The sequence below is a fragment of the Neltuma alba genome, unplaced genomic scaffold (assembly GCF_004799145.2).
Source record: "Neltuma alba isolate B1F8T4 unplaced genomic scaffold, ASM479914v2 tig00013204_pilon, whole genome shotgun sequence".
NCBI lineage: Eukaryota > Viridiplantae > Streptophyta > Magnoliopsida > Fabales > Fabaceae > Neltuma > Neltuma alba.
The window spans coordinates 116447-139409 of record NW_021637509.1 but is presented as its reverse complement, the minus strand read 5'-3'; the positions used below and the strand labels follow the sequence as shown (position 1 = coordinate 139409).

Here is a 22963-nt window from a genome sequence, read left to right as displayed (position 1 = left end):
GGTCCTAATTATAAGAGCTAATTGACTAATCCGAAGAGATTAAAGAAAGAAGTTAAATTAGTTATTTGTAATAAATAGGTATTGTCTTTCCTAAAATATCTTTACTAATTAATTATATTAATTAGAATTATCATTGTTAGAAGGACTACCTTAAAAAAATATATAAATATGAAAAACAAAATGAATTAAAATCTTATATTTAAAATCAAAATAAAAGTTAAACAAAACCCTTATATAGCAAGGTAGTATGATTTTCAAGAAAAAGTCCCGTCATTTTGTTAATATTACTGTACAATGGCACGATTTGAAATGTTTTGTCCACTCAAATTATCGCTTTTTAAAAAAATAAATACACGAGGATGGATAATACTTGGATCATAAAAAGACACATGAAATTAGTCAAATTCATGAGCAAAATTTAAATACAGTTATTATTGAGATTAGCGATGGTCCAGCGCGCATCGCGGAATAAAATTAATCCCAGATATGTTATTGTGCGCTTAATCAAATTTCTTTTATTACATCCAAGAACAAATTGAATTAATTAGTGCTCGCTAACCGTGATCTAGAGATAATAAACACCCTGGCCCAAAATCAACAGAAAGGGACATTAATTGTGTGTGTGTTTTTTCCCCCCTCAAATCCCAATTACAAGATAGTTGTCGCTTTCACAATTTGAATTTATTACTCGAGCACAATTTTTGCTGTCTTCGTTATGAAATATTTGATAAAAGATAAACATACCTTTTTTAAAGCTAATGCTGTATACTCCTCTTGTCTTATTTATAATACAGAGAAAGAATATTTTTTCTAGTCTTATTTATAAGTTACTCTTCCGATCTTTAATATAAGACACATTTAACTAATTTGATTAGATTAAAAAAGTTAAGTAAGTTAGTTAATTATAAGAAATATGACACGTTTTTTCTAAAATACCATAATCATTTTTCTTAATACCCCCTCTTCCTCTTTTACTTGATTATGGTTGAGAGAGTATCTATAGGGATAATTTAGAAAAAATTGATAAATAAGTCTTATATTTAGAATCAAAACCAACTCAACAATTGTCATATATTAAGGACCGGAAGAGTACTTTATTAAATTTTTAGTATGAATATATTATTTTACCTTTCATTTATTATAGTCTAGATAGTTATTTTTTAAAAATTGTATATATTAAATAGAGATAAGGTTAAAAAAATTTTATATTTTAATAAAGAGTTAATACAGTTAAAATTTTTTTTCTAATCTATATACAATATATTAAAAATGTTTTATAAATAGGATAAGATAAGAGAGTAAGTTTTACTTAACGTTATTAAATAAGTTTTACAGTGCGTCAGGATGTGCATCAGCAGGGCAACGTCATGTGAAGCATTGTAAGCAAAGCAAGTTGGAAAATTTTAGGCGTTTCACTCTCACACACACTCTCTCTCCCCCTCCCCTTCCCCACAATTTCCATTCAACTGTTGCTCTCTTTCCTCTTATAAGTCCATTATCTCCTTCCTCACTTCTTTTCTTCTCTCACGTCTCATCTCATCGCTCCCCTCAATCATCCCCCCTTCCTCAAACTTACCATCAACTTTCCCCACAAATCCTCACAGATCCTTCACCTACGTTCTTTTCCGCCATTTTTGACCAGATATATGGCCACTGTTTCCCAAGAAAGTAGCTTGCTCTCGCCCAAGAAGGAGAAGATAGATGTCATCGAAGGGCTCGTCCAGGGTTACCAGTCTGCTTCCCAGCTTAAGTTTCTGCTTCAGAAGCCTTTCGATGCTGATGGGACTCTTTCTGCTCATGAACATTTGGCCATAGTTCTTAGATCTTTCACCCACTCTCTTTCTCTTCTCACTTCTTCGTCCTCTGACGTCGAGGTTGCTCAGAATCTGGTGGTTTCCGGTGAGAATGAGCCGCCGGCCGCTGACAATTGCCTTGACCGGAAGTCATCCGATGCGAGCGAGAATAGAGGGAGATCGGCGCCGGCCACCAAGAGCCGGAGGGGTTGCTACAAAAGAAGGTCAAACTCTTGTTCTTCTGTGTGTTTTCTGATCTGTGTTTAACTGTGACTTCTTTGTTCACTTCCTAGTCAACGGGGCTTGTATTGCCAGAGATTTGGATGAATTGGGAATTGTACGGACACATTTCGCGATTATGGGTAAAGCTGTTTTTTTCTTTTTAAATGGGAAAAATAAAAAATAAAACTTTCAGCTTTACCTGACTTATGCTTATTACAATGATGGAGAGAAAACCGCATCAGCTAATTTCGATCATTCTTAGTAAATCCAAAAGGTAGGGTTCCTAGATAATCGAAAGCAGTTTCCTTGCAATGGGAAAAGATTAATTCTTTTTTATTTCTTTTCTTCTCCTACTTCAGAGTCTGATTTCTGAAACCACCACACTTGGATTGCATATATTTCATGGAAGAACACAAGCTTGGAATCTTAAAAAGTTGCATCCTTTTGCAGGAGGACTGAGCAAACGCGGACCGTATTATCTTCCACTGCGGATGATGAGCATGCATGGAGAAAGTACGGACAGAAGGAAATCCTGAATTTCAAATTCCCCAGGTAATCATTATTTTCCTTTTCCTCTTCCGACAAAGTACTTCCCTATATAGACGCACACATATATAATACGACTAATTCCAGGCTCTGTCTAGTTTATATATGTGTTTTATGTCAAAAATTTCCTAAAACCTGGGCATATTTTTGTCTAGTCCTTTCCTTCCCTTATCCTTTCTTTCCGTGTTTTTGTTCCAAATTTCATGCTTTTCACTGTTCATTAAGCTATTATATATATTTATCCAAAGAAACAAAATCTGAGCCTTGGCCATATACAAATATCGGAATCACTTTAATTACTTTAGTCTTTAGTCTTTTGCTAGAACTGTAAACTAGCCTTGTTTTTTCGGCATCACCAGGGGTGGAAACATGACTTTCAGACCATCATGATTCGTGCTTCCTGTGCAAAGCACATTAAACGTTTTAAAAAGAAAGAGCCATTAGTCGTTTTCATCATGTCATGTTGGGTGACACCTGTTTGAAACTTACATTAAGCACAACACAATACTTTCTTTTTTTTAATATATAATACCTGTGCGATTTCTTCCTGTACTTTACAAACAATTCTATATATATGTATATATTTATATGATCCGTATTATGAAACATAGGCATTTCGATGTGTCGCAGGAGCTACATGAGGTGCACTCGCAAGTATGAACAAGGTTGTCGGGCAGTCAAGCAGGTGCAGCGAATCCAAGAGAATCCTGAAATGTACCAGATCACGTACATCGGATATCACACATGTAAAGACATCCTTAAGACACCCCAAGTGGTCACAGAATCTGGTAATTGGGAACCATTCTTCGCAGATTCAAAGATTATTCCAAACGAAGTAATAAAGGTCCATCCCATAAAACAAGAGCATCATCATCCCAGAGAGGAGACACCGAGTTATCTCACCAACAGCGGCTTGGACGACCCCATTTTGTGGTCGGACCTTAAGGATCTGTCCGAGGCTGCCATGGTGCCTTTGGGGTCGTCTGATAATGCAGATACTGTGTATTCATGTTCTGGCTCTTTGGATTTCGGGGTGGAATATGATTCTGTTCGTTTTGCCTCTGATGATTTCCACTTCGATGGATAGAGATCATGGGATTCATCATCAGTTCCTCCGTAACTCATCATAACTGAAGCATCTCTCCATATATATATAGTGATAATCTCTAGATTTTGGTTTTTCGCATTTTTTCAACATTGTTGTACGTACAATATTTGATCATTATTGTTCCTAGGGAGTTTCATTAATAATCAATCTGATATATGTAACCTGTAATAATGTGTGTGAATCTTGTGATTATTTAATACTCCTCCGGTCAAAGTTGATGTTGGTCTTAAATATAAGATCTAGTTCATATAATTATGAACTTTTTTAATTCCAAATTAATCTGTTGATGTTTCTTCAATAATAATCAAGTAGAAAAGAAAGGAATGAAATTAAAAAGATACTTAGAGTGTTTTAGAAAAAACATATCATATTAACTAATTTAATTAACATCCTTAATCTATTCAAATTGGTTAATTATATTTTATATTAAGAATCAGAAGAGGATTATTCTCCCACTTGAAAAGGGCATTATATTGTGTGGTGTATGTGTGTGTGTCTATGTGTGTGTGTGTGTGTGTGAAGTGTACATATGTTTTTGTGAAGTCGAAATCAAAAAAGGGTAAGAAGCCAAGGTTGGAAGGCAGTGTATGGGTGGAGCCCAAAGGACAGAAAACGTATAGGAAGGGTAATTTAATGAATGGGAGGCAAGTGGGGAAAAAAACAAGATAACATCTGATCAGAGTCTTGCAAGGTAACAAAATGGATCGTTTTCAGTATGTGTAAAGTTGTTGTTGGTCATTTCAGGATATACAAGTCATGACTTCCTCTTCAACACGTTAAAGCGATGTGGCACAGTACCAACACCAGCAACTGTGGAAGATTCTTAGACAGCCATAGAGAAAAGTCCCCATTTCTTATTTCACCTAATTAAAAGGGTTCAACCTTTTCTAGTTGATGTTTACTTGTTTAGTGTCATGCTAAACATAGATTAATTGATGCTCCAACTCTAATCCCCCCCAAAAAAAACAAAAAGATATCATGATTATAAATTTAATTAGATATTTTTAATTAATGGAAAAACTCTAGTTTTTCTGTACCCATCCAGACTTGCTCTGATTTGTTTTTACAAGTCAAACATATGAATTGTTCATATACATTCAATTATTTTAATTTGTGTCGTTGTAATACGGTGAAAGAAGATTAATTTAATTCTCAATTGGTATTCCTCTCTGAAATTCTCTAAAATTGGCCACTGCAACCCTGCAAGCACGCATGGTTGACCGAAATGGAAAAAAAAAAAATAGAGAGCGGAGTATGTTGGAGGCCAGGCCATTTTCAGGAAGAAGATAAGCTTCTAGATATATCTTTATCTACGGCCGCCATACGTGAAAGCCATTCTTCCAGAAACTATCCTACTACCTCGGATCCTAATTATAAGATTAAGAAAATAAGTTAAATTAGTTATTTGTAACAAATAGGTGTTGTCTTTTCTAAAATATCCTTATTAATCAAGTTTATTAGCTAAAAATATCATTATTAGAGAGACTACCTTTGAAAAAATGTATAAATATGAGAGATAAAGTGGATTGGAGTCTTATAATTAAGACTAAAATAAAAGTCGAACGAGATCTTATATTAAGGACCGGAGGTAGTATAATTTATTAAACAATAATTAATGGAAATTACCTAAAAACTTCGCTCCCTCAAACTCAAATCATTGCTGAAATTTTGAAAATTCCTGGGAATATATTCCGTGCTCATCATCGTGATCATCCTAATTTGAACCAACCATATCGATTTTAGATGATTCAAATTAAATTTACATTTCTTATATATTTTAAAATTTTTTTATTTTAATAGGTACAAAAGTGGTGGATGTTTAGCCCCAGTAACAGAGCCACCAACAGACTCATCTAAGACACACTAATCAAATTAACCTCCACATTTTTTAATATTCACTCTCGGTACTATTGCCACTCTAAGTTGCAAGTAGAATCAAAATGAATGATATGCATATATTCACCGTATCAAAGAAATACATTTATGCAGGAAAAAAAATTACAAACACATTACATTACAAAGTTCTTTTACGAAATCGTCCTCGCTGATTAATCATCAGCATCAAATGACTCTACAGATGAAAGCTATCATGGGTGTGCTTAAGAATTCATCAATTCATGAACCAAAAGCATACCTATAAATCAAAAGCCAGAATGTAAATAGTTTAACCCAACCTAGCTCTAGTTTGTATCTATCTCTTATAACTCTTTAGAAGTTGATTATAAATCCCAGATTTTCAATTACAAATCCCTCTTTTGATTTTCCCCTTCTTAAGTCCTAATACCCTTGTTCATATATAATTCCAAAGAAGCTAGATGAAATTTTTCCCCCAAAAGAAAAAATGGTCTGCCATCACAAGTGACCAAAAATTTTTTTTTTCCATCGGCAAAAAGAAACTTATTTGTCACTTGAGATAATAGAATTTTTTTCCCTGCACATTTAGATCATCCTGTAAACTTGAACATAGAGGAAAATTAAGAAGGGATTATAACTGAGCAGACTAATTAGAAGCCTAGAGAGGGATATATGATCAACTTCTAAAGTATTTGATGGCATAATTAAGTTGCAAAATCTCCCAATTAAGCTGAAGCAATTCTTGGCAGTCCGGCCGGCGGTTTGCCGGAAGAAAATAAAGTATTAAATTAGCAAAAAAGTTTCCTCCTGCAAAATCGGTGAAAGTTCTTTAGCTTTTCTTGTTGTCGCCTGCTTCATTTTTCTCATCAGCAGAAGCGAAGAGAGACTCCATGCTATTATTACCACTGCTAGAACCTGAATGAAACATGTCCATAGCCATATCTGCCACCGGGTAATCAGCTCCAAATCTCGAGGTGGAGGGGCCGGCGCCGCCAGCCTCGGCACCAGCCTGAGTAACACCACCACCACTGCCCCCGCGGGCAAGGAGGCCGAGGTGGACAGAAGGCAACCAACCAGGAACCGAAGCAGAAGAAGGAGACAATTGGGAGGAAGAAGTCGTACTAATGTGTGCTATGTCTTGTGGCTGTGAGATCATTAGGTGTGGTGGTGGAACTGAAGGAGATGGAGCTGTGGACGACATGTGGCAAGTGTGGCTTCCTCTATATGTTACTGCAAACATGTTAGGGTTATTATCCAGACGCTGCACTTGTTTCTTCGCTAGGCAGTGATATAGTTTCAGGTGGGTGCACCTGAAGTAACTCCTGCAAATGATAATATTATCATTCGAAATATTTATTAATCAGTCACATAATTATATTTAATCCATCCAATTAATCAATCCTCTACACATATCCTGCTTTTGCCGATGCTTACTCTGAAAGAAAGGGAGAAATTTGGGCAAAAGAAAATAAAGGGGAAATTTGTCTTCATCTGTAGCCAATTGGGCAATAATGAAGTGGGTCACTATATATACCTACAAGGATTAAAGTGGATGTGCCAAACCTCGGCAGACATATACAGGTGTGTGTGTGTGTGTTCACACATATACATAACGTCAACGAGCTATAGTTTGCTGGGTGGGAATGAGTCAACTAGGGCGTATGGATAGAAAATTATGAGTTAGTGAGATGGGGATGTGAAAGCAGAAAGGTCGTAATTAGATCTGTAATGCTTTGAATTGAATGTGTCAATGTAAGATATATTTGTTTTCAAGTTTAACCAATCTCAAACATGCATGGACCCATTTGGGTGTCTATGTTTAGTTTAATGAACTAATTAACACCAACCCCAGGCATTTGCACAAATATATATACCACCCCCGGCTCTACTAGTTTTTATTTTCTTTATAATGGTAAATTCCTCCTGATTTGAATTTGGGGTGTGTGTGTAAAAGCAATCATGTTACCTGGGGTAATTAGAGCCTAGGATCTCTTTTTGGCCATATTTTCTCCAAGTGTAGCCATCATCTGGTGGGACACTATCCGAGTTCCCCAACTGAACTGCTTGAACCGTGAATGTCATCTTCTCTGCATCATCCTTCCTGCTATAACATTACCAACACAATTATAAGCACGGATCATAGCATGATGCCCATCAATATAATTAACAACTCCATATGCTGAAGCAACATTGTATCTGTCTAGTACTATGAAGTAATCATTGCCTTTGTTATTAGGAATCATTGGTTGGATTTCTCGATCGGCATACAAAGCAAAAGGCCAATACAGCACGAGCCACATGTAATAGAATTTGCTTAATTACCAAGAAAGATGTAGGGAAATTCTTTTCTCGCTTTTAAGCAAAAAGAGCATCCAAAATTCAAAAGCACACACTTGCTTTTCATTTCTTGTGGGGTATGTATATATAAAGCTAATACTAGTACCACACAACACAATATAAACATAGCTCATGATCTCCATTTCACATATACTTTAGAAAGAAGGCAATACAACACATACGAGATATTTAAGAGAATGATTGATTAGATCAATGCAAGTCACAATCATCGTATATATATGTATACCTGTGTATATGTATATCTATCTATTCACCGGAATTCATAATATTATTCCAAGCCAGATAAGGACAGTGTAAATTAATACTAGTCACCTTTTACGCCGTCGAGACGAAGGAGATGCCTCAACATCACCTTCTGCAGAAGCATCTACATCTCTCGCACCCAAGTCAGTCATCATCTGCAGTGTGCCCCTGGGCGGCGCCGCCGTCATCGCCGGCGCTTGAAGTTGCGGTATTTGGACAAACCGATTGTTCGCAGAGAGCCATTCTTGCAAGAACGAAGAAGCTGAAGAAGAAGCCATGTAAGGATGCTGCTGTATGATTTCCTGCTTCGCAGCTTCTTCGTCACGAGACGACGACACCGCCATCAACTTCCCTTTAGCAGCATTCAGTTTCGCCACAATCTCATCAATACACCTCAATATCGAATCACGAGATTCGCTGGGCAGGTTCAATTCAAGGTTTCTGGCTAACTCACAGGCCCTCTGAATCAAAGAAGTAACGTCCTCGTCCATGCTTAGTTATCTCTCTGTGTCCTTCTGAATTTAACTTGGCTCGCTAGGTGTGAACTATGAAGTTTATCTGAAAATCCTTAGAATATATAAACGGGTTTGAATAACATGGCACTAAATTTCTTGTTAGCTTCTATATATATGTGTGAGTGTGATGGTGCTGTTGGGGACATACAGGAGAGAGAGAAAGCTAGCATTTTGTTTCATTTTACACGGTACAAGGAAAGAAAAAGAAGGGGAATATTAAGCGAAGACCTGGTCAGCGCCTTAGGTGCTGGGAAACTTTCAAAGTATCACAACTTTGTTTTGTTTGGGTCCAGAAGAAGAATTCTTGCCCATTTAAACCGCTTCTTTTAAATTTGGACCTCTTTTATTTGTGATGAATTTTCTTGGCGTTGAACCTATGACCATATCGTCACAAATATTTTCTTCTTCTTCTTCTTTGAGGCTTCCAATTTCTTCGTCTTTGGGAGATTATATTTGAACGTAATTGAACCGATTTAGCCCCGGGTTCTAGGAAAATCATCCTTGGCGTGAATTCACTAATCACTATATATCCTTGACTGCGCAGAGAAAACTTGCTGGATTTTGCAGGGGATCTGGATTCTTTGGTCCAATCTGCTTACCAAATTATTTGACCCGAAAAATTAACCCCAACTAGTTCTATTTTCCGAAAAGTTAATATTTTGCTAGCTATAGCTTGGACTCGGAGTATAACTTAATTTTTAAATTTTGATTCAATACAACTTAATTAATTGCTATAGTTTTATTAAGTTAAAACCCAATTGTTATACTTTAACTCACTGTGAATTAATTCTTATAGTTTTAACTATTTAATTAATTAAAATTTTAGTCCTTAAGCTTCATAAAATATGTAATTTATTTTCTAAAACTTAGGAACTAATATTTTAAATGAGTTGTATTGAGTTAGAATTTAAGGGCAGCCAGTTCAAAATTAAGGGACTAAGTTATATTGAGTTGAAGTTTAATTTAAAGACTACTTTATGATCAAGTCAAAAATATAAGGAATCTTGCATATTCTAATATAGCTTAAATCTTTTCTAATAAATAATAATTTAATTTTTTGAAAAATGTATTATTTTTTCCTAAGATTTAAGTTAATTAACATATGCAAGAAAAATGAAAATAGATGTTATATTGAATATGGATTATTCGTTTAGCTTTTTATACGAGGGTACATAATTTTCACTTCCTTTGAATATTATTTAAATATTGAGTTTTTTCGGGCCAGAATATTGAGCTTTCCTAATCATAGTTGTCTTTTTTTTTTTTTTTTGCTCGATCCTAATCATAGTAGTTAAACTCAGACTTCTTCCTGCTCAGATGTATCAATAATAAATTGTAGACCTTCCCTAATGCCCAGTGGTTGGACTTTTTTTTTTTTGGACAAGAAAGAACGGTCTCGTCTCGTGTCCTATGTATCATTAAATGGACGCCAATCTCACTTGTCCGATATGGAGCTCCACCAATGAGGTTCTGTTTTGTTGGTAGCATTAATATACAATGTCACTTGTTTGTAAGAATATCTTCTGTGCACTGATTAATAAAAAACTTTCCAAAAAAACCTTTCGTCATGTTCCTTCAACATTTTTCTCACAAATAGTAATATTCTACAATGCTTCTTTTGTCCTGTATATAAGTTGGAAGGATAACTACACTGCATATGTTTTTTGGTGCACACTTTATCTTGAGTGCTCTTTTTTTTTTTAGTGATTTAAATGCTGAGACTTTAATACAACGTCCAATTTTAATTCAATTTCTATTTACTTTATTATTCATTTTTCATTAATATACTCCAAGTTAATATAAGAGCTATTAACTTAAATAAGAAATTGATACTCCATACCTTAATATAAGAGCTAAAAAATTAATTTAGAAATAATAATAAAAAATTTAAGTTAGTTATTTGTCATAAATATGCGTTGATCTTCTTAAACTATTATATTCAATTATGTGTATTAAATTAGAAAGATCCATTGGTTGGAATTCCTTGCACTCAATAGGGATATTCTAAGGAAAAAAAAAGAGACAGAGTGAATTGATGTCTTATATTTAGAATCAAATTCAACCCCAATTAAGGAGCAAAAGTAGTATGTCAAATATCAAGGGGACATTTGAATAGAAACTAAATCATGATTTTAAAAATAATTTTACAATATACGTTCGGGGGTATGTGGGTAGAAACCAAGACATATAGAGGAGTTTGTCTCAATCTACGAAAAATTTCTTTTTAAAAATACTTTTAGGATGTTCCAAACACTTCTAAAATAACAAGAAAAATTTTATCTCGATTTATGTAAAAATATTTTTCTTAAGTGATTTTAGGATAACCCAAATCTGAAATTGTGGCTGGAGATTATTCAGCGTTAATTTGAACTGTGACCGAACTGAGAGGAGGACTGTCTGAGTAAAGGAAACAAAAAGCAAATTCGGAAACAAGTATAATTTTTTTTGTTCAAAGACATTATTATAATAAATGCACTGAATTCACAGGATGATTTGATTCAAGTTTGATTTCAATGAAATGTCCCACACGATCTATAAGCCGTGTTAATTAACTTCATTACTATATATAAAAATATAAAAATATATATGTTCATAGAGTAATATATGTGGTTTCACACGTTTATGTGGTTTGCGTGGCTTTATATGTGTATATAAACATACATATTCAAAGCCAAATTGCCATGAGTGGGAGTGGTTTCAAATACAATTGAAATGGAAACAAGGGAAAATTGATGCAATGGACTTGACTTTCTATGTATTCCCACCAACCCTACTGCCCCTCGTCTTCTTTTCCCTTTTTAATAAGTTATCGCGTCTTTAATGACATGTTTGGCTGATCAAACCATTATGGACGTAATAAAATCTAATTAATGGGAACGGAATATGACGCAGTCAAAAAAAAAAAAAAAAGAGATACCATTCTGGTCCCCAAAAAAAACCACAAAGTACGAATCGAAACAGTATTTTACGGGTCGAAGTAGTGGTTTGAGGGGGAATGAGCTTTGATGCTAAGTAGATAGACATTAGACCTATGAGCATTAGGAATTCCTCACCGTTACGCATTCGCATGCACCGTCTAAATATAATTTGGATGATACAAATTAATTTTTTTATTTAAAAAATATTATTTTAATACGTACAAGAATTAAAATAAAAATAATTTCCTAATTATCAGCTTTTTTAAACAAATATTTTTATTTACAAATTATTAATTAAAATCTTTAAATCCAGGAAATTGAATTTATATTTAAACATTACACATCTCATTATAATGATGAGTATTATGATAGCTGTTATTATTGTGATGAGCAGTGAAACTAATTCTAATAAATAACATTACAACATTTGAGTTAACTTGTGACAATAATGGGATGCATGAGGAATACATATATATTTCCTTCCATGTAAACGAATCAAACGGATGAAGATATTAAAAAGGAGAATTACAATTAAGTTCTATACAAGAGAAATAACTACTAAAAGATCTAATAACAATCTGAGCAGCATGTAACAACAAGTTCTAGGTGGAGAATAACAATCTTTAGAATTTGTTTTATAATTTTTTTTCCTTACATGGGAGCTCATTGTAATTCTCCCATATAAAAGCTAATTACTTTGCTCAATACATTGCCGTTTTTGCCTTAACTTGTGTTTGAGGAATAACTTGATTGGCAATTCTGGCCTCCTGGCTAGTGCTTGAAATCCTGCTTTCTCCTTCCAATGGCCGCATTTTAATGAAATAAAAATACTACAAGTTTAATAATATTAAATGCAGTTAGTGTCTTGGAACTAAATTTAAAAAAACACAACAAGCCACGTGTACTAGACTACTACTGGTGGCTAGATAAATAAGTGGACAATAGGCATATTCATGCATATTCTTATTCCTGTTTCTTTTTTTGCCAGACATAAATATTCATATCTGTACAATAAAATAATTCCATCACATGTTTACCCACGCGCACCAAATGATGTTGATTAAGTCTATGAGAATTTGACTAGCAATTTAAAAAACTGTGTTTAAATCTCAGTACTAACATGAAAATTTCGTCACTAGATAATATGTAAATGTCTCTATAAATACTATTTAAATTTAGTTATGATCTAGATAGACCTTGCAGTCTAATTCATCTCATTTTTTCCTTTAAAAAATATTTTATAACTCTGTTATAGTTTATTAGTTTGGTGTATTCTGACATGAGAAAAAACTGTTTTTTATAGGCCTAAAAAAATAATTTTATACAAGTTGAGATAAAATTTTTCTTATATCTTATTTTGACTTTCATAAAATTATTTTCAAAAAATTAATCCAATAAAAGAGACGAGAAAGTACATTGTCTCACAACGTGATGTAATTATAAGGCGGTGTACTTTCTCATCCTCTATCTAAAAAACTGCTTTATTTTTTCATATCAAACATCATTATTTGTTAAAAATAATTTATATTGTTTATATATTACTTAGTAATATTGATATTGATATGGTGGCATTATATTCAGCTTAAACATTTAAACCGAGTCATTTCTATATTCCTTTTAGGAAAAGGCTCCATACCGGGCCGAAATGAACCAGACTTGTCAATCAGTGACCGTCCGATAAAAGAAGACTCAATAATGTATCCAAAAAAAAAAAAAAAAATCAACACAGCAGCTTTTTGTTATTATTTTTTTCTTAAAAAAAAAAGAGGTTTGCAGATTTCTTCGCAAATATCAATAGAATTTTTTTTTTCAAAGTACTTGTCATGGTAATAACAAATGTTTAAATAATTTTTATTCCAATACATATAATTAAAAAAATATTTTATTAAAAATAACACTTATTTATTATAAATAATTAATTTAATTAATATTTATAAATTAGTTATCTAAATCTTATATTAAAAATTAGAGATAGTAATATAAAAGTTTTTTATAAGTATGGGATGACAAGTTTAATTTCATTTATAAGTCTGGGCATCAGTACTTATCCCTTTAATAAAAAAACTGTCATTCGACAATTTTTTAAGGGAGAATTTCAAAAACATATTTTTAAATTTTAGAATTTGAAATCAGTCTTATTCATCAAATTTTAATAATAATTGACAATATTTAAAAAACAAATGACAATGTATTTTTGTAATTATTCTTAATTTGAGATTTTAAAATTTTAAAATATTTTTTTTAAGATTCTCTCTCTTTTAAAATTATAGTTTTGTTTTCCTACCCTCACCGAATAATCATGGGCATTGAGTCAATAACTAGTTGTCACAGTAACAACACCCCTCTTTATGTTTAGACGAGTTTCCGAATTTAAGTCCGCATTAAATATAATTTAAGAGGATATTTAAATAAAAATCAAATCATAATTTTAAAAGTAATTTTATAATATATTTTTTTAGTTATATTTATAGGGTAGTGAAATTTTTTTTTTATATGAGTGTACAATTTTATTTTTTATTTATTATTGTATTAACTTTGTTTATGTGAAGTATAATGTATATTCAGATAAAAAAAAAAATAATGTATATTAAATAGAGATAAAATTGAAAAAATATTAAATTTTAAATGAAAATTAATGAAGTTTAATAATTTTTTTAGTCTATATAAAATATGTTGAAAGTGACTTATAAATAGAACCGAAAAATGCAAAATAAATATATGAAAAAAAATTATCTCAAATAATGTGAAAGTACTTTTTTTTAAGTAATTTTGAGGTATCCAAGCACCACATAACTAATATATATATATATATATATATATTGCCAACATATAGTATAAGTAATTATACTATACGGAAATATTCGTCTTAAAAATAAAGACGCCCCGACATAACTTTTCTAAAATCAGCAAAGTAGTACATTCCGCCCTTAACATAAAAAGTTGTTTGAATTTTATTTTTATCTTAAATGTAAAATTTTAATTTACTTTATTTTTTATGTTTATCTTTTTTTCTCAAAATATTTCTTGTAATAATAGTAATTTTAATTAATATATTTAATTAGCAAGAATTTTTTTTTAAAAAATTCATTTATTATAAATAACTAACTCAATTAGTTTTCTGAAACTGTTTAAATCCACTAACTAGTTTTTATGTTAAGAACCACAAATAGTATTTACTACTTACATTTGAATGTTATAAAATAATAACCAGGATTGGCTATCCAACAAGTAACATTAGTTTTATAATATCCATTTCATTACTATATCCTAAATCATATTAGCGTCCAGATATGGCTGTCATGTTCTTTGCCATGTTTATTGCTCAATAAGGAACCTTACTGTGTTTCTCGTCCTCAATAGACAGAAACGGAAATTCAGTAACTTGATTTAATTCCCCATTACCCTATAATGACTCCAAAAGGTGATTCCATTAGCGTAACCTTAATCTTTTTCACTGTTTCACATTAAAGAGAAATCTGTCAGTCTGGGAGCGAAGGACGCATAGTTGGAGAGAAAGAAAGATGAAGCCTCCTTCGCCATCTGATCTGGGTTTGATTGGGCATTATATTATCGCCTCTGTGATTATATATCTGAGCTGCTGCTCAATCATCCATGTGGGCGCTTCGATCCACGAATATCAAAACGAAACTTTTATTCACCGTGCGAATTCCTTCTTTTTCCATGGTGGTAGTGAAGGTCTTTATGCCTCCAGAGGTGTCTCCGTTAACGACACACAAGCTTCGGAGGACAAGTTCCTTAGTGGGAAATCTTTCATCAGGTAAATTGGAGCTATCCTGTACTCGTTTTTAGCTTCCTTTCGTTTTTTATAGGCGTACCCGTTTGCTTTGGGAACAACTAGGCGAATTTGATCTGTCTTTTTTCCCGAAAATTCATGGTCGTTCATCTCTTTCTTGTCGCCTTCTTCGATGGAAAATTTGTTTTTGTTTTGTCAAGGTGCCGGATTGACTCATTTTGATGATGTTGGCTATTGACTGAATGCACAAAATGTCACAGATATCTCTTATCATTATTGATTGAAATGGTGCGTTACGATGCTGATAAGAGTCTGCAACCATTGCCATGTCCAACAAAATCGTGGCAGAAGTCAATAAACAATATGATTATTGCTGTAGCCTTTTTAATCAAGGGAATATTGGGGAGGAAAATTTAACTGATCAAAATGGATCTTCATGGCTTTTTTGTACCATGTGAGAATGAATTTCCGAGGTTTTAATTTGCTTTATATCTCATGAACAATCAGGTTTGAGTCTATCACCTTTCGAAGAACGAAAGAATCTGCTGCCCTGAAGAATGAGATGCAGCAAAGAACAGGCTTGGTTGAAGCTATTATAGTTAAGGTAAAAGACAGAAAGAAGATTGGAGGTGCTTATTTGAACTCTGAAGCTATATGTTGCACCCCGGAACTTGCCAAGGATGGTTCCTGCAAGGTGGGGGAGGTTATCATCCATGAAGACCCTGATGATCCTAATGGTCCCAAACGTCTACAGACGTTCTTTGAAGGGAAAAATGAAGAGACTAAAATGGTTCTCCAAAATGTTGAAATAAACAGTACTGGGATGTATTACTTGTATTTTATGTTTTGTGATCCTGAACTGAAGGGTACAATAATCAGTGGAAGAACTGTTTGGAGAAATCCGGATGGTTATCTTCCCGGCAAGATGATGCCACTGATGACGTTTTATGGTTTTATGTCTTTGGCTTACCTTTTTCTAGGCCTACTCTGGTTTCTAAGGTTTGTGCAATATTGGAAAGACATAATACAACTGCATTACCACATCACTGCGGTCATTGGTCTTGGAATGTGTGAAATGGCCCTCTGGTATTTTGAGTATGCAAATTTCAATTCCACTGGAACCAGACCAATGGGAATTACACTATGGGCTGTGACCTTCACTGCTGTGAAGAAGACAGTCTCACGGCTTCTTATTCTAGTGGTTTCCATGGGTTATGGTGTTGTGCGCCCGACGCTTGGAGCTATAACCACAAGGGTACTTCTTCTTGGTGCAGCGTATTTTCTTTCTTCTGAAGCGCTTGAGCTGGTTGAACATCTGGGTAATATTAATGACTTCTCTGGAAAAACAAGGCTTTTTCTGGTGCTGCCTGTTGCTCTATTGGATGCATGCTTTATTCTTTGGATATTTTCATCGCTATCTAAAACGTTGGAAAAGCTTCAGGTAACTTTGTTTTTAGTAAACCCCCCCCCCCCCGGCTCTTATGATCCACGTCTTTGCTAAATACTGTCTGCAGTGCTTGTTAGCTTTGAGAGGAGGGAAAAAATTTAGTGAACTCAGTACTATTCTATGAAATTTGATAGTGGACACTCTATGGTCATAGTTGTGAGTGTCAATGGGTAAGAGTAAGTAAACAGCACTGAACTATGTGAAACATTCCTTTAACTATTTAGCCAGGTCTATGCCTATGTAGTTATATAGTTTTAGGTTATACATTCTGTTGCATTTTATCTCTTTCAAACCTGCTGTTGAAAATTATCCTAAATGCTTGGGACTGGTAAATGATTGAATTAACTACATGTATATTTTAGAAATTCCTAAGAAAATATTGTTCAGTTTGGTGTAAATTCAAATGTTTATAAGAAATAGACTTCCTTTGCTCAGGAACTGTTATAATACAAGCAAGAACACATGAGCAGTACCTGGAGATATGATCATTCTGGTTTAGAATATTACTGATAGTTCTGCCTTCGCTTTAATCGAATATCATTTACATCTTATTTGCTTGACTCTCCTTTATTGATGATTACGTCCATTTGTCTCTTGCATGCAGACTCGAAGAAGTACCGCCAAACTTGAACTATACAGAAAATTTACCAATGCCCTCGCGGTGACAGTGTTGCTTTCAGTTATTTGGATCGGATATGAGGTGGTTCTTTGTTCCTTATTATCTGCAATGCTTATTAATGACCATCAAAGAAAATAGACTCGAGTAAACAAGTTGGTTTTCTATCTAATCCGTCAAATAATTCTGAGGAATTCTTAAATAACGAGGGTCAGGATGGTTCTCTTAAATTATAGTCTTGTTTCTCATTTTCATGCTACATAGATATTAATAATTACAAGACGCTCAGACTAACAGATTTATTTTTTCTTCAGCTGTACTTCAATGCATCTGACCCTTTGAGTGAACTGTGGCGAAGAGCCTGGATCATCCCAGCTTTCTGGACTTTACTTGCATACATTCTTTTGGCGGTAATCTGTGTTCTCTGGGCCCCATCTCAAAATCCCACCAGGTATAATCTAACTTATCTACCCTTTCTCACCTCTCATCTCTTAAGTACTGATGCCCAGGACACATTTTGCTGAATTTCTAAATTTTTCATGTCTGCCACATATTTAATGGAACATTTAAGTATGATGGTCTCTCGACTCACATCCCATAAACCCGATTTTTCAAATCTAAACTGCACCACACTTCTGATTTCAATGTTTCTTCAACTTTTGGACAGTTACTGGGGACTTGGGTTTTTGGTTTTTGTGATATGATATGAATTAGGGATGGGGAAAGTAGATAAAAATGCAATTCTTTCAATTATATAAAAACATACAGTGACATAGCATAAAGAAGTAGAGTAACTAAACACCTTTCCTTTTGCAAGGGGTATGAGCTGCATTATTCATAACTTATGGATGATGCAGTTTCATTTATTAAGTATATTGATTTATTGATTATGTTATTAAATTTAGGCGAAACTTGTGTTCTGAGGATCCTAAGGCTTAAGTGAGTAGGAGGATAGAGCTTGTATGTTCAAGTTTCATAACGGTGGAAAACCTCCGTTTTCTTTTCAAAGGGACTTCTGCGCCAAAATACATTATTGACTGATCAAGTGAGAGAGAGTGTGTGTGTGTGTGTGTCCTTGATTTTTGTTGTCCATCTATTGAACCGGTAGGTATTCCTACGCGCACCACTAGGTTTCAGACAATAGCTTATGAAGAAATGTGATATTAGTGCTGGACTCAGGAGACAGCTTCAAACACCATGGAGATCTATTGGGCTTCTTTATTTATTGTATTTTGTTCCTTAAAAAAAAAAAAGAATTATAGGGGTGACACCATTCATTGACTCAAAACTATGTGGTATCTCATCCAAGGATCTTTCCCATTTACGCCCGCTTTCATTCTAATTCTACTAAATGCAGGATTTTTTGCTACTCTTTGCTTGACACTTTACCCTCTCAGTTCGAAGGCTGACTTGGAAGATTGGCTGGATGTTCACTTGACGTGTCTCATGTCATATTAGAATCATGGAAGCTTCTACTTTCTGTTTAAACTTGTCCCTCACTTACACTTGATCATATCATATATTATTCTAACCTGCTAATATGGCCTCATGTCACATAATTTGGTGGATATTAAGGCCTTCACGATAGGCTTAAAGTTGATCGGAATTTTGTTGTTATGCAGATATGCATACTCAGAGGAGGCAGGGGAAGACTTTGACGAAGAGGCCATAGCAGTGAAGGTGTCTGGGGAAAGAAAGGAAAGGAAAGCCGCCGCCGTGGCAGATCATCATGTGTTTGGCCTTGGTGAAGATCGAGAGGAGGACAAAAGGGAGTAATGGCGCCTGCTTCTATGCTGCGTTTGAAGTTGAGGTTGTGTACGAATTCTTACAGGGAATTTCGCCTTCCATTCTTTGCTGTGCCTCTTCAAATATAGGGGAGGGCCTTGAACAAGGGAAAGCAAGTGTCTCCACGGGGAAGGAAAGGAAGAGGGAATTCTTCGTCTGGTAGAGAATTTTTTAGGCAAATATGATCTATTGAACATGTGTAAAGGACAAAACAAAAATAATAGGTGAACATAAAAAAATTAAACATCAACATGTGGCTAGTTTTAAATGAAGGTTACCTTCTCATATGCCTACCTATAATGTATAATTAATTTAAATTATCTATTTTTCTTAGATTTGTGTCTAATGTGTCTAGCTTAATATATACTCCTCCTTTTTATTATAAGCCTTATCAAGGCTAAGAAGAGATGGTAAAGTCATTAATTTAAAAAAGAAAATCCTAAAATTACTCGTATTTAGAAGCATTATTTGGATCTCCCTGTCCCGAAGTCACAAAAGAAAATTACATCAAACTTTATACAGGAGCAATTTTTTTTTAAAAAAATACAATTAATATCCAGGCAACTTATAATATTTTTTGTTAAAATATGTTTTTAATAAGTGCTGGAGGGAATGTGTTTACATATGCATCTTTTGAGATGGCCGCAAAAATACTAAAAGTGTAGCCAGGCACACGAAGTTTGGTAGTGTAGGCCAAAAAAAAAGAAAGAAAGAAAAAAAAAAGGGTATATTCTTCAAAGCAATTCAAATTCTAAGAAAAATAATAATTTTTTTTGGATAAGGAGAGAAATAAAAGCGATGTTTCCTCAAAAGAAACCAATGGTATAAATCAGATAAATACTGGTGCTGATAAAACATCACACTCACACACGTGGAAGCCACTCATGCATGCAAGCCCCCTCGGATAATTTTTTTAAAGTTCCAATTGAGGCCCATCTAAAAGAATTAAATACCAAAAAGTCCTTCAAAATCATTAAATTATTTTAAAGTTCCAAAAGATTTCATTTATTTAATTATGAAATTGTCCTTATCTTTTTTTGAAGTATGTCTTGGCAATTGAAAGTGTAGCTGTTAATAATTTAAGGTGTAAGAATTAACAACTACTACGACAGTTATTAACAACTCATACATTACATTTTTGTAATAGGATGAGAAAATATGTTGTTAATACCTGTCATAATAACTGTTAATCACTACACTTTATATTGTTAATAACTACTCTTTCAATTGTCAATATAAAATCTTAAAAAAAAGTTTGGTAATTAAATTAGTTTATATTTCAGAATAATTTGATGATTTTAAAATTTTTTTTATATGTAATTCTTTTATCTGGGATTTGTTGTAATTTTTCCTAATTTTTTCGCCCTCCCCCCCCCCCCCCCAAAAAAATTTTTTCGCCCTTAACAGCAAATGAAGAGATGCAAAACGTAAGCGCCGTCTGAAGAAAAATCTGGGAAGTTGCGAAGCCAAGCAAGGTACTGAGTTACAATTGGTCGAGCGGTAATTAAACCGAAGTTAGAATAACACTACCTTCGTGTGTTACGTTTTTAATATAAAAATTAGTTAATTAATTTACGTAGATTAAAAAAATTTGTTAAGTTAGTTATTTATATTAAATATATGTTGTCTTTTCTAAAATACTTTTAGTAATAATGTATATTAACTAAAACTACCATTTGATGTGTACTTATTACAAGAATTACTTTGAAATAAATAAATAAATATAAAAAAAAGTTAGGTTAGGATCTTATATTTAGAACCAAATTGAAAGTTAAATTAGTTCTTATATTAAGGATTGGAAATAATATATAATTTTAATTAACATACATAAAAATATTTATATATATCACGCTAAGAATACTAATATTTTAAAAAAATCTGTGAAAGTAAATGAAATACTACCTCCGGTTATAATTATAAGATCTCATTTATAGTCTATAAATAAAGTTTTATAAATAGGATCAGATGTAGTATTAATGTATAAATCACACGATCTGAAATGGGTTTTAATACATGAAGAGAAGTATCCCACTTGAATATAATCTGTTACCACCATCGCATGATAATTCACACTTCCTATAGCTTTTTGGTTATTATTATTTTTTTAATGGTTTTGATTCTAAATAAGATCTTAAGCGGTCCATGTGTGACAACTTGAACTTTGCAGCATATAACCCAATAAATAAACCGAAACACTGCAGGCTCGTTTGCAAATTGCAATCACTGATCTTGAATTTGATGAGTAAGAGGCTAAATTAAAAATAAAATTATGGGATAAGGAGTTAAAATATATTATTTTATATTTTTTTTCACAAACAAAAATATAATTTCTTTTATCGAAGGCTCCTAGTCACTTGATGTAGGGACACCTCTCCTCGTCCTCTCTACATTTATGATATCACTGTTGGTCAGTCTGTGGAACAGAATACTCTTAGAAATAATAGAATAAAAAATAATTTTTTAACCTAAAACGTCATATACTATTCTTAATAATAATTATCAAGCAGAAATAATTACAAAAATATAGCATACATTCACATATTGACTGCTTCTTTTTCTAGACACAATTATTTTTTTACTAGAAATAATCTTGTTCAAAACGTTATCAAGTATTAAACATGAACAACTCTCCTAATAAAAATTTAAATATTAATTCATCATGTTAGAAATAATTAGTTGTTTTTATTCCATTCAATCTCTGCTTGTCACGGAGATTATTGAGGTATTTAGATAGAATTAAAACTATAGTTTTAAAAGTATTTTTACGATATACAAAATAAACATAGAGAAAATATCAAAAAAAGCCCTTGGAATATAAGGAATTCCAGATTGGATCCTGTAATTGTGTAAATAACAGAAAGGGTCAATGACCTAATCTGTTATTTGTAAAATCAAAAGGAATTAACAACTTTGTCCTCATATGTATTCATTTACTATAATGATTTAAGGAATCACTATAAAAATTTAGACATTACTTAGATTTGTGTAGAGAATAACTACTCACTTTTTCGTAGTCAGGTGCCTTGTTATTAACTATAACTAGTCATATAATCTCTAGAACAGTGTAATCGTTACCTAGATTCGTATAAAGAATAACTACTCACTTTTTCGTAGTCAGGTACTTTGTTATTAACTACAACTAATCATGTAATCACTAGAACAATGTAAGCGTTACCTAAATTTGTTTAGAGAATAATTACTCACTTTTGCTTAGCTAGGACAAAGTTGTCAATTCCTCTTGATTTTATAAATGATAGATTGAGTCACTGACCCTTTCTGTTATTTGCACAATTCTAGAACCTAATTAGGAATTTCCTATATTCCAAGGGTTTTTTTCTAGGATTTTCTCATAAATATATGAAAGAGTTTGTCTCGTTTTGTAAAAAAATACTTCTAAAAAATACTTTTCGGTACTTCCAAATACTATTATGTTGTTGTAAATGGACTGCTTTTCGTTATTAGTAACTAGAGAGAAGGGGGGCCCAAATTTCACAACGCCGCTGATTATGGCTTTTACTGCCTCCCAACTCCAATCTCTGTTCTTTTTCTCCCCTTTTAGGGTACCATTTGATTTTTACATTACTATAATATTCTCAACCCATGAAATTAACTTCACGTAAAGTATCATTTGACATAATTAGTTTGAAAATCATGTTGATTCAATTGGATTGAACTTTTTTTAAAATTTTCTCCTAAATTCCATCTTTCTTAATCATGTGGTCCTTTACCATATTTTCAATTCAATTTTAATATCAGCAAAATCAAAATTCATGACGTGTCAAATTGTCAATTATACAAGAGACA

At 33.0% G+C, this 22963-nt stretch overlaps 3 protein-coding genes across 5 annotated transcripts; 2 read left to right on the top strand and 1 right to left on the bottom strand.

Moving 5' to 3' along the window:
- The first annotated feature begins 1490 nt into the window (after nt 1-1490).
- On the top strand, nt 1491-3882 carry LOC114735360 (probable WRKY transcription factor 70). The gene is made up of 3 exons (XM_028923052.1): nt 1491-2017; nt 2466-2567; nt 3192-3882. The coding sequence occupies exons 1-3, from the start codon at nt 1647-1649 to the stop codon at nt 3646-3648; spliced, it is 930 nt and encodes a 309-aa protein (XP_028778885.1). The 5' UTR covers nt 1491-1646; the 3' UTR covers nt 3649-3882.
- A 2202-nt stretch (nt 3883-6084) lies between these two features.
- LOC114735368 (WRKY transcription factor 55-like) lies at nt 6085-8655 on the bottom strand. Of its 2 annotated transcripts, none has more exons than XM_028923062.1 (3): nt 8194-8655; nt 7490-7627; nt 6085-6845 (listed from the first exon to the last, which is right to left on the bottom strand). In XM_028923062.1, exons 1-3 carry the CDS (start codon nt 8613-8615, stop codon nt 6353-6355), a joined length of 1053 nt encoding a protein of 350 aa, XP_028778895.1. In that variant the 5' UTR covers nt 8616-8655; the 3' UTR covers nt 6085-6352. The 2 variants fall into 2 exon arrangements, with proteins under 2 accessions (XP_028778895.1, XP_028778896.1); XM_028923063.1 differs by having other exon boundaries at nt 7490-7624.
- Nucleotides 8628-19492, top strand: LOC114735367 (transmembrane protein 87A). 2 transcript variants are annotated; one of them, XM_028923061.1, is made up of 7 exons: nt 8628-8631; nt 9557-9559; nt 15079-15335; nt 15819-16752; nt 17363-17458; nt 17689-17825; nt 18997-19492. In XM_028923061.1, exons 3-7 carry the CDS (start codon nt 15079-15081, stop codon nt 19148-19150), a joined length of 1578 nt encoding a protein of 525 aa, XP_028778894.1. In that variant the 5' UTR covers nt 8628-8631; nt 9557-9559; the 3' UTR covers nt 19151-19492. The 2 variants fall into 2 exon arrangements, with proteins under 2 accessions (XP_028778894.1, XP_028778893.1); XM_028923060.1 differs by lacking the exons at nt 8628-8631; nt 9557-9559 and having other exon boundaries at nt 14892-15335.
- The last annotated feature ends 3471 nt before the right edge of the window (nt 19493-22963 follow it).

Coding starts and splice junctions, on each gene's coding strand:
- LOC114735368 (XM_028923062.1), bottom strand. CDS start 8,615: ATGGACGAGGACGTTACTTCTTTGATTCAGAGGGCCTGTGAGTTAGCC. Junction 7,628..8,193: donor TCGTCTCGACGGCGTAAAAG/GTGACTAGTATT, acceptor GTAATGTTATAG/CAGGAAGGATGATGCAGAGA. Junction 6,846..7,489: donor CTAGGCTCTAATTACCCCAG/GTAACATGATTG, acceptor TATCATTTGCAG/GAGTTACTTCAGGTGCACCC.
- LOC114735367 (XM_028923061.1), top strand. CDS start 15,079: ATGAAGCCTCCTTCGCCATCTGATCTGGGTTTGATTGGGCATTATATT. Junction 16,753..17,362: donor AAACGTTGGAAAAGCTTCAG/GTAACTTTGTTT, acceptor TCTTGCATGCAG/ACTCGAAGAAGTACCGCCAA. Junction 17,459..17,688: donor TTATTTGGATCGGATATGAG/GTGGTTCTTTGT, acceptor TTTTTTCTTCAG/CTGTACTTCAATGCATCTGA.
- LOC114735360 (XM_028923052.1), top strand. CDS start 1,647: ATGGCCACTGTTTCCCAAGAAAGTAGCTTGCTCTCGCCCAAGAAGGAG. Junction 2,018..2,465: donor AGGGGTTGCTACAAAAGAAG/GTCAAACTCTTG, acceptor ATCCTTTTGCAG/GAGGACTGAGCAAACGCGGA. Junction 2,568..3,191: donor CTGAATTTCAAATTCCCCAG/GTAATCATTATT, acceptor GATGTGTCGCAG/GAGCTACATGAGGTGCACTC.